General features: G+C 36.5%; 1 protein-coding gene across 7 annotated transcripts; it reads left to right on the forward strand.

Moving 5' to 3' along the window:
- The first annotated feature begins 509 nt into the window (after positions 1-509).
- On the forward strand, positions 510-14,644 carry LOC131789297 (tachykinin-like peptides receptor 86C). 7 transcript variants are annotated; one of them, XM_066160950.1, is made up of 5 exons: positions 6,907-7,015; positions 7,245-7,299; positions 8,233-8,342; positions 11,020-11,078; positions 12,371-14,644. In XM_066160950.1, exon 5 carries the CDS (start codon positions 12,373-12,375, stop codon positions 13,501-13,503), a length of 1,131 nt encoding a protein of 376 aa, XP_066017047.1. In that variant the 5' UTR covers positions 6,907-7,015; positions 7,245-7,299; positions 8,233-8,342; positions 11,020-11,078; positions 12,371-12,372; the 3' UTR covers positions 13,504-14,644. The 7 variants fall into 7 exon arrangements, with proteins under 7 accessions (XP_066017035.1, XP_066017047.1, XP_066017048.1 ...); XM_066160938.1 differs by lacking the exons at positions 6,907-7,015; positions 7,245-7,299; positions 8,233-8,342 and adding an exon at positions 510-545; XM_066160951.1 differs by lacking the exons at positions 6,907-7,015; positions 8,233-8,342 and having other exon boundaries at positions 7,262-7,299.
- Positions 14,645-16,134: the final 1,490 nt, after the last annotated feature.

Raw genomic sequence — 16,134 nt, forward strand, 5'->3', positions numbered from 1 at the left:
GTTATCTCAAAATATACGGTTAACCTTCGGCTTCCACTGATTCTCTTATCTGTTTTACCCCAATTAACAAAAATCATGATCACTCTAGACCCACTTGTCATCGCGCAAGAATCATATTTACAAATGGTAGGGATATGAATGTCAAAATCTTCCTCGGCAATTTTTTTTAATCTTTTCACCAAGGGCAGATAAAGAGCCTGTGATAACAATTCACAAGTTTTTGTTGTGCATGTGTTAAAAACTGTCTCTGGGAAACTTCAGAAATTATAAAATCGTCTAACCGACCGTAGTCGGATCAACATTAATCCGTAACACGTGTTTGGAGGTAGAGGCTAATAATTAAACCGTATAAAGGTTAGTCACGTTTGATGGTAAATCCTGTCAGGTACGGCACGGAAAAGTCGTATTACTATCAATTCATTATGTAAAACTTACGTCAGGTAACAATATTCCGTCATCTATTAAAGGGGCAGAGATAACATGTCTTGTTTCAAACTACTATTCTAAATTTGGGCGCGTGAACAAAGCCAACGACATCCATAAAGGTGAGACTCCTTTTTCATGGTTTTTTAGCAGATTATGTCGTTACGGCGTTCAAATTTTTGGTGGTAGATTCGAGAGAGTTGCTATTTTAAAACCTCCTGTTTTTATAATATTCTATTTCTGTGTTCCAAAGACCTTCACTGTAATTAAACTGAGGTCAGGTGCGAAGCCATTGTTTAGAAATGAATATCATTCACAGTAGTATTCTTTTCTTCAAAGAGAAGAGTTTACACTTATCCTCATTTTAAAAAAGGGGCATCTCGGAAACGGTTTGTTCTGTAACGTAATTTTTCTGCTTGAAAACTAGCTCCTAAATAAACCGTCATTCATTCATTGCGAGAGTTGAGTTGGATTCTCAGCGATGAATTCTAAAAAACCAACTCAAGTAGGAGATACGATACGTGACCATGGCTTTTATTAGGAGGAAGATTTACATTCAGCTTGTGCATGGCATTGTAAGGGCTCTGTAAAATAAAACAGTTTAGATGTCTTTGTAGGAGAGTTTATGAAAATACTCTTCACTCGAATTATTTTTTTCCACTAGCGTCTTGATCCTATCTTAGGTTCATTATTATTTTGAAAACGCGATGTCAATTTCATATTATCTTTTGAAATGTTTCGTTAAACATAAAATAATTCAAATATATCATATTTTTTTTATGTTTGAACAGCACTTTGGAAGTGATTTCAATATTAATTATTTTTCGGCCGGCTTAAACGCGAGTCTTTCCTGTTTACTTGACCATGAAGGCGGTTAGTTCAAATACACATATGTACCTAGCAGCCAAAACAATTCTTTCAAGTCTTGATCTGATATGTAAAGTTAATAGCGAGACGTACGTCAGAGCACAGCGAGAACTATTATCATTCTTGGCTGTGAGATATATATAGAATAACTTGTTCTTGGCAGTCAGTTAGAATTAAGGGAACAAGTGTAAATAGGAGGGCAACCAAGGAAGAACAAAAAAAAAAAAAAAAATACAGGGATACAGGGATCTTAATTAAAACCCCGCCAATTTCTCTCGCCCGCCCAGACGGTTGTCTCTGCTACTGGCCGAGAACCCAGTCATAAGTGGGCGGGAAGAACAAGTATTGAACGTCCTCTCATATGCCTGTTACGTTCTGACTCATGATCAAAGTCGGTTTACGTAATTCACTGGTAGTGCTTTTAGAATTATGATCCAAATCACTGATTTTCCACCGTTCATTAGCATAAGCGGAAAAGAGATAACTTCCTTGAGCTCGAGTTCGCGCGCTCTTCGTAGGATTGACAAGAACTGTACTTCAACTGTTGAGATTTTCAGCTGCTCATATAGTATAAATATTTGCATACATATTGCTCTTACTGTAGGAGTTGAAACTCTATAGCCCGAAGAATTACCAACTTTGCCACATCTATGCCTGCGTTGATTATCAAAGTGACGAACTATTAAGTAATCATTTCTCGTTATGAAGTAATTTTCAATTGAGTTTCAAAAATAAACCCAGGTTACATTTGCTTTGCTTTAGAGCGCTATTTGATTGCTTTAGATAACTGGTGCCATTTTCTCGACCAAGCAGATGCAGGACTAAAACCAAACTCGAATTGGTCACTGGCTCACATTTTCCCGCGCTTGGCGCAGCTTACATGCTTTGTTTCTGAAGTTCCTATTGGTTCCTTCTGATTCTGCCTTTTTTTTCTGACGCAGTTACGACTTTCTCGCTATTGATGTAATATGCTCAGTGCTTAAAAGATTTTAGAGTGAACAACGACCGGAGGTGGTTTGGTTTGAGTAAGAAAATATCTTGTACCTTAAATTGCTTTTTTTCGTGTATTCGTAACTCATTCAGTTAAGATAAAATTTTTCGAGTGTCTATCGGTAAATAAGGTTTCATTGGCAAAGGGGAGTGCTTTCAGCATGTTTGGTTCCACTCTTGGAAAAAGTAATGTTGTCTTTTCTAGCCCGAGAAAAAAAATTTAAATGAAAAGCAGGACTAATTAAAAGGAGAAATCTTTTTTTTTTGACAAAAATAACCGCAATTCTTAATCGGATAAATTTATCGATTATAATAAATTTAAATTTTGCGAAAGAAAAAGAAAAGAAAAGCTTAGCAGGAATATTAGCCTTGGCTCCAACGCAACGCTGTGCTGACCGACTAGATTAATGTTTAAAATGGACAAAAAATTGATCGCCATAGGTCGCCACAATTAATTTCGAATTAATCCTTTCTTTAACTTTACCCTTTTAAATGACAAGTTATTAGAATATGAATAAAAAGTGGGCCAAAGAATAATCATGATAGGATTAATCAGTCAGTGAACTATTTTTTTTACAATTTATAGTTGCTTCTGCTGATAAAGCTTGAAATCCTGTTGGAAATTATTTTTCTCATTTGTTGAAGTTGCTAGTTTATTTTGGCAACCATTCACAACATCAAACTTTCAAAGTTTGAGCTTTTTCTCCCCCCCCCCAAAAAAAAAAAAAAAAAAAAACATCCGAAATGAGAGTTTGTTTTGGTGAAAACACTCTCATCAACAAGTCACTCATTTCGATTTTTCAAGCAACAGAAGATGTTTTAACTTTGCATGTCAAGCTGTGATGGAGGTCACGTTTCAATGCACCCTCGGGGCAGTAAAATGAAAAGCTAGATATGTACTACAAAAAAATTTACTATATATATTTTACTCTATGAACGACTTTTGGCTTTCTTTTTTAAATGTGACTTTTTTCATAGAACTGCTCAGTTCAACGGCTTTGTTTTGAATGAGCTCCTGTCTTTATAATGTTTTCGTGACAGGTAGCTACAAGTTTCTAGACACAAACATCTGTTGGGTTTGTTGGTTAATCTTAATAAATGGAAAACTGTTCCATTAATAGTTGTAACTTCCCTTCCCAAACGTTGAACTATTGATGCACCAGCGATAAAAACTGCATATTCAGTGAAACCTCACTGGAATAACTTCGCTCCTCTTTTGTTTTTAAGGTAAGGGAATAATATAAGTAACGAAATTGTCTATTGTTGTTTTGAGCCAGAAAGTGTTAAAAATGTTAATTGTGAAAGTTCTTGTTTTAAAATTGACTTTTCTCTTCGTAATCTTAAAGATGAGGAGATACACAAATAAAACTATGGGTAGTAGTTTTCATTCGTGAACTTTGGTCTCGAGTCGATTGTTTTCTCTCTTTTAGAAAAAAAAAAAAAAAGAGTTCATTGTCTTTTGAAATCCGGAGCTTTCTATCCCTTTATTTCCATCTCCAGGTGACTTGCATCATTGCTTCTATTTCTACCCTGTCATATGAAGCTCATTGTTGTCGTTGGTTTTGAAGTGAGATTTGTCTTGCCTTTTTCACACGCACGTTAGCTGTTTCTGCTCTGTGACAGCAAAGGACTAATTTCCAAAAGAGTTCAGTCTAGATCTTTGACGCAGGAAGCAGGTGCAAAAGACTAGTTTTTGCGTAATTTGCCTCCTGGGTTTTCCTTCAATAATGAAACTCCATTAACGCTAAAGTTAAAACACGTTCTAAAGCTGTTTTGTCAAACACGAGTTGAAATTGTTTCCTATATAGATGCTGCTTGGATTGATGTTTGTCGACCTCAAATTTAGCATAAGGAGTCTGCAAGTTCGTGATTATTTGAATCCTATATAAATTCATCTTTTCCGTTTTCCGTTGCTGATTTTCATTCAGTTGAAAGTGGTTTAACAAGACATGTGAACTGGGCATAATTTTGCATCATGTAAGCCGACAGATTTATCTGATCTACTTAGGCGTATGAACTCGATATGAATTAAGGCGGTTTTCTGTGTTAGCGAATGATTTTTCTTTCGTTTTTCCTTAATCTCTTTACCCGATTGAACTGCCCCACAGATTATCGACAAGGGACATAGTATAATGATAGACTCCCACTCAAAATGGGGAGTCTGTAGACAAACTTAAACTCTCTCGACGCCGTCTCCCGCTTCGTTTCTTTTAGCACAAAGAGGAATCTGTCATTTATAATCACACAGTAGAATTTTACTATAATTTTATGTTTACACGTTACTTTTTTATCGCATACTACAACCGATGAAGAAGTTATAAGCTATTACATTATGGTAAAGAAGTTGTGACGGTAAAAGACATCCATTTTTCTTTTCGTTTCAAGCACGTTTAGAACAATATCGTGCTGCGGAAAATAAACTATTTTTGAAATTACAGAATAGTAGTTGCAGCACCAAAATGTCATTAACACTCAAAGCCACTCAACCAAATGTGCCAACCGTTTCAACCAGCCTATTTAACTTGTAAGAAATCGTCTGGAAAAATTTTCTCATTTTGGAACTGCTAATAAAAAAGCTTGTGGAAACTGCATCTGTTTTATATTCTCTTGGTGAATTTCGTTCTTCGAAAACAAGGAAGATCTATTAGTCTCTATCAGGGAGACTTAAGTGGATTCTATGATTGGTCAGTGACAATTTAACTGTGAAAGCGGACATGGCGTCAAAAAAAAAAATTCAGGCTGCATATCTTAGTTCGATGCTGTCAATCCGTGTTAATCTACTCTTAACCGGTTTAGCCGTCCATGATCCTTTTGTTTCATTTGTACCTCGTTAGTGTCTGTTAGTTCTGTAAAACAATTTTCCCCTAGTTAAAGGAACTTCCCGGCCTCATCGAAGAGGATTTCAAAGAGCGTGACGAACTTCTTTAAATCGAGAAAGTAACTCGGTGGCTGTGTACTTGAATAATTCGATGGTGTACATGTATTAGTGGTGAAACTTTTGTACAGTCGCTGTAACAAAGCTGAAGGTTCAAAAAAGTAGAGCGCACATCCCGACCTGATGGAAAGTCGGGTTTCCCCCTCCCTCCTCCGTTTTCAGTGAAGTCGCTTAATCAGTCATGTAGTCAATGGGGGGAGCCCTCCAGTTCGGCACTTGAGGGGTGGGCTAAGATTTGTCACCCTTAGGATAACCAAAATAGACATTGACTGCTGATTCTTATTCTAGAGTGGTATTTTTTAATTTGCACGGAAACAAAATGTTCACTATAAGAGTCGTGGTTAGTTCGATGTTCGCTTCTAAATGTGCTAATATATTAATGTAAAGGAAAAATTTTTCAATTTTACGATTAATATTTCAATACACCACAAATTGCTATAAATGGATATAGTTCTGTATAGATCATAGATTAATTCTATGTTAGTTATAGATTTTTTCATATCACAAGGATAACAAGATATCTTGTGCGGTAAAAATTACAAAGTATCTAGCTCAGAACTTCTGCCAGTTGAGTCAAATTTTTTTATTTATACCAATCTAGTGATTGGGTAAACAATCAAACAGACCATAAGAATTCGATCCAACAGACAGCTGTGACTAGAAAACACCCTGAGAAGTTCACAAATGTGAAATCCACTCATTGCATTTTACGTTGAGCCTCAGTTATCTTTAGCAAAACAATGTTTAGGTTCAGAGAGAGGTAGGAAAATATTGCTGACGTTCCCGATGCAAGGATTGGGTAGAATGTAATTTATGAAGAAAATATTCAGCACATCATGGGCAGCCTCACACTAAACATGAAACATCCGTTTGGTCACGTCTAATTTTGTTTCCTCTACTATCTTGAATATAAAATCGCACGCCATTACTTCATTTCAAATTAATTAAAGGCGGGCAAAATAATCTGTTTCGTTCGATAATGATGTGTTTAGCTTGTGCGCTTAAGATGGATAGCGATCGATCCAACTTAGGTTTCCTTAACGACTCTTTTTTATTTCTTTTTATAAATCGAATTTAAATTTTACTCTTGCTATCCGTTGTTCCCTCTTTGGTTGATTAACTTTTTTTATCCATCAAAATGACAATTTTTTTCGTACAATAGCTATTTGCATGTGTAATTGTTTTGCAGAGAAAGTTTTATTTCAATTCTTAGTTTTTTGGGTTCATTTTTCATATGATGAGGATACTAAACACGACAATTTTCGATTTTTAAAGGTAAGCACCAACAAAAATTTTTTTCTGCTTCATAAAATAAAATTTGCTCTTTCAGCATTCCGCCCAAACCTGGTAAGTCCCTTAATGCTCAGTTAATTTTCAGCTAAATGGACATCTGCACTGAAAGTTGACAGTAATTCAGAATAGTTTTGAGTCAGGTTATTAGCCGAAAACTTGTGCCACTCTCGTAGCCAATCAGACACACAGTTAAAACAATCGTGACTTGAGAAATATTTGGTGATTGACAAACGTCTTCCCACGCTTTTATCAAGTTTTATCTTTCGTAAATTGTTCTGCAATAACGACACTAAATCGAAAATTGCGTGTAGCGAGTAATTCAAGGCTGATACTGAACTAGTTCTGCGAGTTTTCGGTTTCGTGGAGATTCATTTTTTCCATTCCTTGAGGAATTTAGTCATAAGCTAATGGTGCCGCAAATCTTTTCAAATCTTTTTCGAAACAGAGGGGCTAAGAAAGCATCGTCAGTGCGAATGAAGCAACGGATTCAGTTTACCTCCAAAACATGTACATTATATTTATTTCATATATATATATATATTAACTCATGTGCATAAATAGGCTCCTTACTCGACATCAGATTTAGACAATCTAAGTCTTGAAAGACGATTTCAAAATTCTGTGACAATAACTTTTAAACTAAGCCACAAAACTTGGTTGACCATAGTTGCTGGAGCGGGTGTTCGTTGACTCGAGTCCTGCGAAACCAACGAATTTTGTCTTTTGTGATTTAAAGGGAAAAACATCTACAACGAAACGCATAACAACTGAGGCAAGATTTAAATTAAAGAGTAAGTCATGATCACCTTTTGAATATAATATTTTCACTGAAATTTCTCCATCTCATCGATTGGTAAATTTTTTTCCCCTCACCATAGCACAGCCTCAAGTATTTACAGACAGGCTTCAACTTTAATCTTCACACTAAGAATCAGTTTTAGAAGTTTAAAATATATTAGCCTTTGATAAGATTACGCTATAAGCTGGAGCTCTATCAAGTTTAATCCCCGTTGCATTAGATCTACTAAATGAAACTCAAAACATATATTTAAGCATTGCCTTAAAAGGAAACTTTCATTTTGTGAACGTAATTTAGCTTTGACTTTTCGGCTTTTTCCTCTCACTTTACTCTTGTTTAGCCCTAAAAGGAGATATCAAAAACTCGAGGGCATGTTATTCGTCACGATATTTATTGCTTTCAGTTATTTGCGTGCATTCCCCTTTCGATTTTCATTAACACAACGAAACCACCGACGAGGTCTTCGTGTTGAAATATTCTCTACCAATTTTCCTTCTTAGCGTTTAATATCGTGATTAAATATTCACCCTCTTTTACTGTAATATTACACCACTTGTGTCCCTCGAACTGATGTTTTTAACTCGAATCAAAGTCAACCACTCTTGGCTCTGGTTATGTTATTAAAGCTATTAAACTCTTATCGCTGTCTTTTGCGGTGACAGACGTGAAGGAGAACCCTTGAAGATAGGTGTTTCTTTTGATTATTTTGTAATTAACGCAAGCTTATTTCGTTTTCAACTGAATGATTTACGTGCATTTAAGACAGACCTTTCCGATTCTTTAGTGGAACGGAAACGTGACAATGGGGAGCCAATATCCTGTTTGAGCCATTTCACTCTCGCTCTGGCAAGTGTATGAATGGATCCATTTGATTTATTATTGATGCACATGTCTGTGTTTTTCAAATATATTTTACTTTCTTAAGACCTCAAGCCCTGACGAAAGTGATTCGCCTTTAATGGTTGAGCTGAAACGAACTGCAGATCTTCCAAAAGGAGCGTATCGTCTCGTCTTAAAAGCCTTTCATGTACTTTGGTAAGGAAGTTGATTAATTTTATTGAATTCCTTTTCTTCCTTTTTTCTTAAGTGATGTTCTTTATTGAATTTAGTTCTGGTAATTTCTCTTGGTAAGAGTCAATGTCGACATTCTTCGTTGGGAAACGACTTCTTTTATTCTGGGAAGGCCTCGAAATAAGGCATTCACTAGAAATTCAATTCCTGAGTATTAGGAATACAATAATAAAATTGACAAATCAGTAATTTCATTTAGTGAGCAACTGATTTCAAAACTAGAGCTGATTTAGAATTAAATAAACGCCATGTACACCCAAATATGCATTTTGCTAGTTTCAGTCTTGAAATGCAGTGGTTGGGCAACCACTCTTTCAATTATAATTCTTGTCACAATGCAATAAGGTTCGACTAATTAACAGAGTAAAGATAAATTTTCAAAAAAACGGGAGATGCATCACTGTTTCTCATCATTCGTGTTCTCTATGGCTTGACGGCCAACCCAAACTCATTTTTTTCATTTCAGAAAATGCATTTGTTCAGCCAATCAAGCCTGATTTCCCCTGCCTTTTGCTTATCACATTGATACAAATCGAAATCTCTACGTGGAGTCAAATGGGTAAATTTTACCATATACTTCACTGCTTGAGGAATTTTCATAGAACTACTGTTTTATTCTGTAACTGATACTCATCGGTAGGAACTCGGGACTCACTCTTAGCTCAATCAATCGAGTAAAAATAAATGAATCTGCTAAATATCTAGAAACCGCAAAATAACCATATTGGATGCGTAATATTGGACGGAGGGTAGCAATTCTTGGAATGTTTTGGCAACGCCTTACTAGTACATTTGTCAAACAAATCGACCGTTTGTGAAATCAACTGAGGTGTTTTTAAAGAAAAAAAAACAAAACAAAAAAGACACAAAAACAAACACAAAAAATGAAAAATAACAAATAAAAAATAAACGGACAACATAAAACAAGAAAAACAAGACAACAACAAAAACAAAATAAAAAATAACCACAACAAAATCACCTGAGGTTGCTCTTAATCCACATTTTGCTCAACATTTCTTATTTCCTTTTAGACTGACAAGCTGAAGTGTAAGTTCCGAAGGATTAGCCAAAAAGTGCTTCCTGATGTACCCTAGGTTTTTTAATATCGTTTTATTTACTCTGCCAGGGTGTGCCAAAAGTAATAAGTGATAAATACGGTGACCTAAAATGTAACTTTATTAGGGGCTTAAGTTCATTTGAACAATAGAGTCGGATGCATTGCAAACTGATGAAAACCACATCAAAGTATCTCGGATACAGTATGTCAAGAAGTCGTAATCCTTTTTCCCATGACTAATAAACGATTTTAAATGCTTTAGAGGTTTTTTATTTATAAGGAGTGGTTTTCTTTTTTGGTCTCGATCATTTGATCAGCTTGATGGAAAAAAAATTAAGAGAAGTTTTATGCTACATTATTTTCGAAAACTGAATTACATCTCAATGTAATAACCAAAGAGGTTTTTTATTTCATTATTTCACTGAAAATTGCGCAATATCGATTTCTTCAAACTTGAAAATTCTGACTTAATAATCATCCGCGGCCTGCATGCACTTATCACTAATTTTCCCATTGTTTTCTACTGGGGTTGAAATTAATATATTAGTTCCGATTTTCATAGAAATTTGTCTACATCGCGTAAAAAATGTTTGTCTAAAGAGCCATTTTGTGCTTTCTTTCCTATGAGTCTGTCACTTTTGATTACATTGGATGATTACAATGGCGCCAGTTTAATATTTAGAAGTTCCCAAGAACTGTCAATGTCATCACCTAAGCGGACAGCTAACTTTAATTAATATCACTACAGGCTAGCAGTGTCCAGCTTTGACGAATAAATTTTAGAACATAAGTCTTTGACGCGAAGCTCTTGCTCGTACGATGTCATAAGTTAGGCTGGCATGAATATAAAATCCAGTCTGAAAGTTATTCCAGGCTCGAAAGTGTCTGATACTTCGTTTCTAACACAGGTAAGAATGAGGGACATCGATCGGTCAGGATCGCGCGTTTAATGGTGAAAAACGAAATTAGTGAAGGTTTCTCTAGCAGTTATCTCTTTTTAAAGTGTTCAGTGGCCATAGTGAATGTGCTTTTACCAAAACAGATAAACCTGTTTCAGTTGCCTAAATCAAGAAGAATTTATTTTACAGATGGTAATTACTTCCTTAAATTACATAGGAATGAAAAATTCTTTAGGAAATTTTGTAGATAATGCAGGAGGTTTTAAAGAAGTGATTATCTTTTCTCACAATTCTTACTTATTTGCCATCCTACAGCCTTGCCTCATTGTGGGTTACCAAATAGTCTGGTATTGTAAATTCTCCCTAAATAATTCACACCTGCAAGCATTTATTTTTTCCTTTGCGACGAAAATGCATCCGGTGTAAATAACATTAGTGTTGCTTAATTTCAATCGAAAACCACCTAACCTTAATATTTTTAAAGCTTCTCTTGTGGCTAGCAAGTGGCTCACCGCTCAAGTCTAGCAATTACGCGCTAAAGATACCAGGGTCAGATGTGACTAATAGGGAGATTTCTGGCTCACGCTAGGTTCTGGAGCAGTCAATACCCTTAGCAGTATAGTACTTTACAAACGCAGGATATTTGAACATTATCCTTAAAATTTTACTATTGCCTCCATTTAGGTATCCCCGTTCGGTATAACCGAGTACTTTTACATATCAGTTCGTTGGAATAAACTAAGGTAAGAGCAGTAAATGTCGAATTGGAATCGCATAAAACCATGTATGGCTTGAAGGCAAAGTCTGATTATTTAAGCAAGTGTTAACGAATATATACATGGAAAAGACCAAAAATTAGAAGCGAGAATCGGATGTAAGGATCAAAATTTGACAAAAAATCATCCTTTCTGCATACTTGTCACTTGCAGAGAGCCTCGGAAACTGTCCTATATTTAAAGCTGATCGTGTTTTCAAATCCCTTCTCATCATTTTTATCCTTTGGGTATCATTTTGATTTGCTATTATGGTTTTCATTGAAATTTTACGATTCTCCTAAGTTACTGAAGAAAATTTATGACTGCATCAGAAAAACCCTCACACATGTTAACTTTTCACTTGCAAGGATTAGGGTTAACCGAGAATGACCAAAACGAATAGATCTCGGCTTAAAAATATTTTGAGTAAAGATCTCGGGCTGTTAGTAGGGCGAAGGAAGGATATAGAAAACGGATCAGAGGAAAGTGAGCCAATAGCAGGAATTTTATGAAACCACGTCGGTGACGGAACCGTGAAAGTAGAGGAACAAAAGATTTAGCAACCAGGGCCCAGTTTTATAAAGGGCTGATAACGCTACCCAACGGATAAATCGCTATCCAGCGGATGAATGATAGCAAAGCGTATAGCGTTATCCATCGGATAGAGATTTATCCTGTGGATAGCGTTATCAGACCGTCGAACAACCAGAGCCAGAGCAATAGCTCAGCGGACGCAATTATAACACTTTGAACATTTCGTAAAAGAAAACGTGATTTCACCAAAATTTGTCTCCTTTAAGAACGGGAACCTCGACGTACGTAAAGTAGGTCAAGTTTGTGCTTTGAACATCCACATGCTATGCTGGAGGGGAGGATCTTACAATATCAGAAACGGTTAATTCATCGAGTTGCTGAGAAAATTTCCCAGGAGTAAAAAAAGTTCAATCTTTTAAAAAGGGGACGTTTTACCACGCGTCGCTGTCATGTTATCTGAAGCTCCCTAGTGTTTTAAAGTTTCGGTAAATTTAAGCTGCTCGTTAAGCCCCGAAATGGGAAGTTTGTTTCATGGTGGAATGCAGGTTTTCTAAGAAATAAGTAATGAGGCGGAGAATACGAAAGTTGGTCAAAAAAAATGGAATAGGAGGAGGAAGCTAAGAATGTGTCACGTGCAAACCTTAAACATTTGCGGGGAAGTTACTTAGTTCCTAACTTATCTGATTCAATCCTGGCTCTTAAAATTAAGCAGAAGTAACAGTTATGATTTTTATCTTTAAACAAAGGGATGAATTCTTCTAACGATACCGCCTCAGTTATACAGCTTTACACAGACACCGAGAAGGTTGTGTTGATCACTCTGTACGTGGCGATCTTTACAGTAGCTCTATTTGGCAATTCTATTGGATTGTACGTAGTTTGTTTGAAGACAACTTCTAAGAGAATACATAATCTTTTGATCAAGAACCTGGCAATCGCTGACTTGTTAATGACATTGACTATTATGCCATACTCAGTGCTTTTCATGTTCCTTCAACCAAACCTATGGTTTGGAGGAACTTTTGGGACAGTCACGTGCAAAGCGTTTTTCTACGTCATGCCTGTTTCAATTGCTGCATCCGTGACAACGATGGTGGTCATTTCTCTGGATCGATTTTGGGCCATCTATTTCCCACTCAATCAGGCCGTTTTCCAGAAGCATAAAACAGTGACAGCGGCGATATGGCTCATTTCTTTGATTTCCACGACGCCATATTTGTTACTATACAATGTTCTCAACGTGGGGGAGTACTCTTATTGTGTTCAAGACTGGCCTTGGGCAAATAACCCGATGGACAATTTTTTGGCCGTGCGGACATTCTACGTTGTTTTATTTGTTTTGCTCTATCCCGTCCCCCTCTCCATTATAACCGTACTCAACAGCATCATTGGTCGCCGTTTGTGGTTTCACAGGATACCAGGAAGTATCTCTAGTGCTCCAAGGACACCCGTTGAACTCTCAAGGCGGAAAGTTGTCAAAATGTTAGTCGTAATTGTCTTGACCTTTGCGCTGTGTTGGTTACCTACACATGTGATGCATTACCTCGTGTTTTTTGAACAGGCCCAAATTACCGCGTTGACAGCGAATTTGCTTTATTGGGTGTCGCATGCAAACAGTGCGATAAATCCTTTGTTATACATCGCCTTCAACAGAGCTTTTCGTTTGGCATTTATGGATGCCTATGTTGCAATGGTCATGTGTCCTGTACACGCAGTCAGTGCATGTGTAGGGTACATCTCTAGAGAGCAATCCGTGCCGGAACTGCAAACAAGTGAGCGTCTTGTGGTACTCCGGCAGAAAGCGCACTCGTTTCGCGTTGCACCTTCTTCAGAACGTGCACAAGACAATGAAAAGGTGAACTATGACACTAAGCTTTAAATCTCTGTGTACGGCGCAGGCTTTAGAGAGAAAAATATTAGCTGAGTTAACTGTTCTAAAAGTTATTTCAATTGCTTGCACTTGACTTGAAAATCAATTTTGAAACGTGGAAAATCTGATGATCATACAATTTTCATGACGAGGAAAGTGCCAAAGCTTGATCAAGTGTTTCCGTTGAAATAAATTTCGTGATTGTTCATCAGTTAGTTGTATCGGTATCAATGTAATGTTTGAGGTTATATGGATAAACTAGTGGCGAAAAAAATCTTCACATGAACAGGCAATTTATATTTTAAGATGAATCAAAAAAAGGACCATTATAATTTCTCATTGATTGACATATATATAACGATTGTGTCTAGTTGATTAAGGCTTTTGCTGTTTTACGTCCTGATTTCCCCAACCAACTAGAAGATTATTCCAAATTTTCCGGAGTTAGTTAAGTCTAGTTAGGTAACACTGATGAAATTAAAAATGACAATTTCTCCAATGTTAGGGGGTTTATACGAACTAGTATTCATTGATGTGAAAGCGAAGATGCCCTTGTGTTCAATGTACTTTGGCTGCAGAATTATGGCGTTTAAGTTACGATTTACTTTGACAAAACTTTCGTTTTCTTGCCTATAGCTGACATTTGAAGTGTCTCAAATCGATTCACGTGGGGTCGTTAGTTGCTGTATTTGAATTTTCTCCTTTATTTCGTAGGTAAACAATTAACCGAGCTCTTAAATTTCCAGCTTTCAGGTAATAGAATTGCCATAGGGGGAAGAGGGGAGGGTGAGTGTGTGGAGGGGGATATCATAGTTAAGAATTTCACACCGAGAAGTAATTATACCTCGAAGATTCTTTGAATTCGCGCGTTTTTGTCAACTTAAGGTATCACGATGATCTCCTACTAATTTACGGGTACAGATGGTCCCCAACAGATACTCAGTTACAAAAAGGGTACCAAGTGCTGCCACGAAAGCAAGGAGAAATCCCACTGGCAGTAATTGCTAAAGAGAAGTAAAGAAACTAAGGAGATAACAAAAAGGAAATAAAAAATATCACTCCCCATTATGTAAACCTTGGTCTGATTAAGCCTCATGATATAATAAACTTAAGTACGTGTCAACTGTTTTGTGATCATATTGTACACTAAAAAAACCTGTCTTATTGTGCATTGTCTTTTGTATCTGAGAACTATTCAAGATTATGCCACTCGAAATACATCTTTGAAGCACCTGAATCCCAGTCCCTTCGGATTAAATGTTAGGAAATTCTGTCCGATTAACAAATGGTTCATACGTCAGCGTGCGTTCATCGAGATATGAAGCACGCGGAAAGTTTGGAGAGCAGGAAAGATGCGTAAGAGTAACTCTAGCTTCTTGAGTGCTCTCCAAACTTCCCGCATGCTTCATATCTCGATGAACGCACACCTGACGTATGAACCAAATGTTTTATAAAATTTTCAACCCGATGGTTTAAATGTTGTAAAAGGGTTAATATTCCCTCTGCTACGCTTCAGCGTGTGGATAATTTTGTTTCAGGAAAACATTTCGCTACGCTGTAAACTATCTTGTCTTAGATTGGTCAAAAAACTTACAGGTGAATTCATGCGTGTAAATGAACTTTATTTTCTGATTGAATACAAAATTCTCTTATCCAAAACAAAAACAAAGATGCAAAGCACCTTTCTTTTTATTTCCGTTTTTTTTGGGGAATTAAAAACTCCATTCCGAAGAAAAAGTGGGCAGTTGTTCTTCATCAGCTGGCACACAACTTTCCATGTTTAGCTTAAATTGCCGTTGAAGTCTTAACTAGTCTTTTACTAGTAAAATCCCAAAGTAAAAAATCGCGGAGAAATTTTTTTTTCTTGAGGGATTTGCTTGCTGACTTCATGAGCGTGTACAATAGGAATATGAAGCACGCTCACGGAATTGAATTTGATTGGACAAATTTACTAGCTATGTTATAACTTCTATTGAACCGATATTCCTATATCTACATGGAAGAAGCCTACTTTAAAACTGTTAAAAGGAGCACTTTTCATGGATAACTTTTCTCAGTAATAGTTACTATCTGGACCTGGAACTATTTATTTATATTTTGTTTAAGGACCCTTTAAGGTATGATTCCTTTTCTCCTTTTTGATATTTGTATCGTTTTGTTAAGATACATGGTGTAAGTTAGGTAACAGAGCATCCGTACCCTCCATTAATTTTCTCCTTCCTTTACAATCATAAAAAAACGTTTGTTGTTGTTAAAATGGAAGAAAAAATGAAAATGAATAATTCATCAAAAAATAAAAAAGTGATCCTCAAATACTCATACCAATATAAATTATTGGTATGTATATTTCGCTAATTTGCAAAGCACGAATTGAACATTTCACACCGGGGAAGGGCGGGGGGTAACGACACCCTCGTAAATGCTCACCCCAAACCGCCCCGCCCCCGCCCCCACCAAATGCTAACCACTTACCTTTCGATTATTATTACACCAGGAGCTTTGACGTCCAGTTAAAAATATGATACCTGTATTTTCTTGCATTAGAAGTTGAAAAAACGCAGCTGAGCTTATCAGGTGGGGCGTCATTCAGCCGAGGCCTTGACTGTTTTTCACAGCAATTATAAACATAAACGATAAACT

This window comes from Pocillopora verrucosa, chromosome 1 (genome assembly GCF_036669915.1).
Source record: "Pocillopora verrucosa isolate sample1 chromosome 1, ASM3666991v2, whole genome shotgun sequence".
Taxonomy (NCBI): domain Eukaryota; kingdom Metazoa; phylum Cnidaria; class Anthozoa; order Scleractinia; family Pocilloporidae; genus Pocillopora; species Pocillopora verrucosa.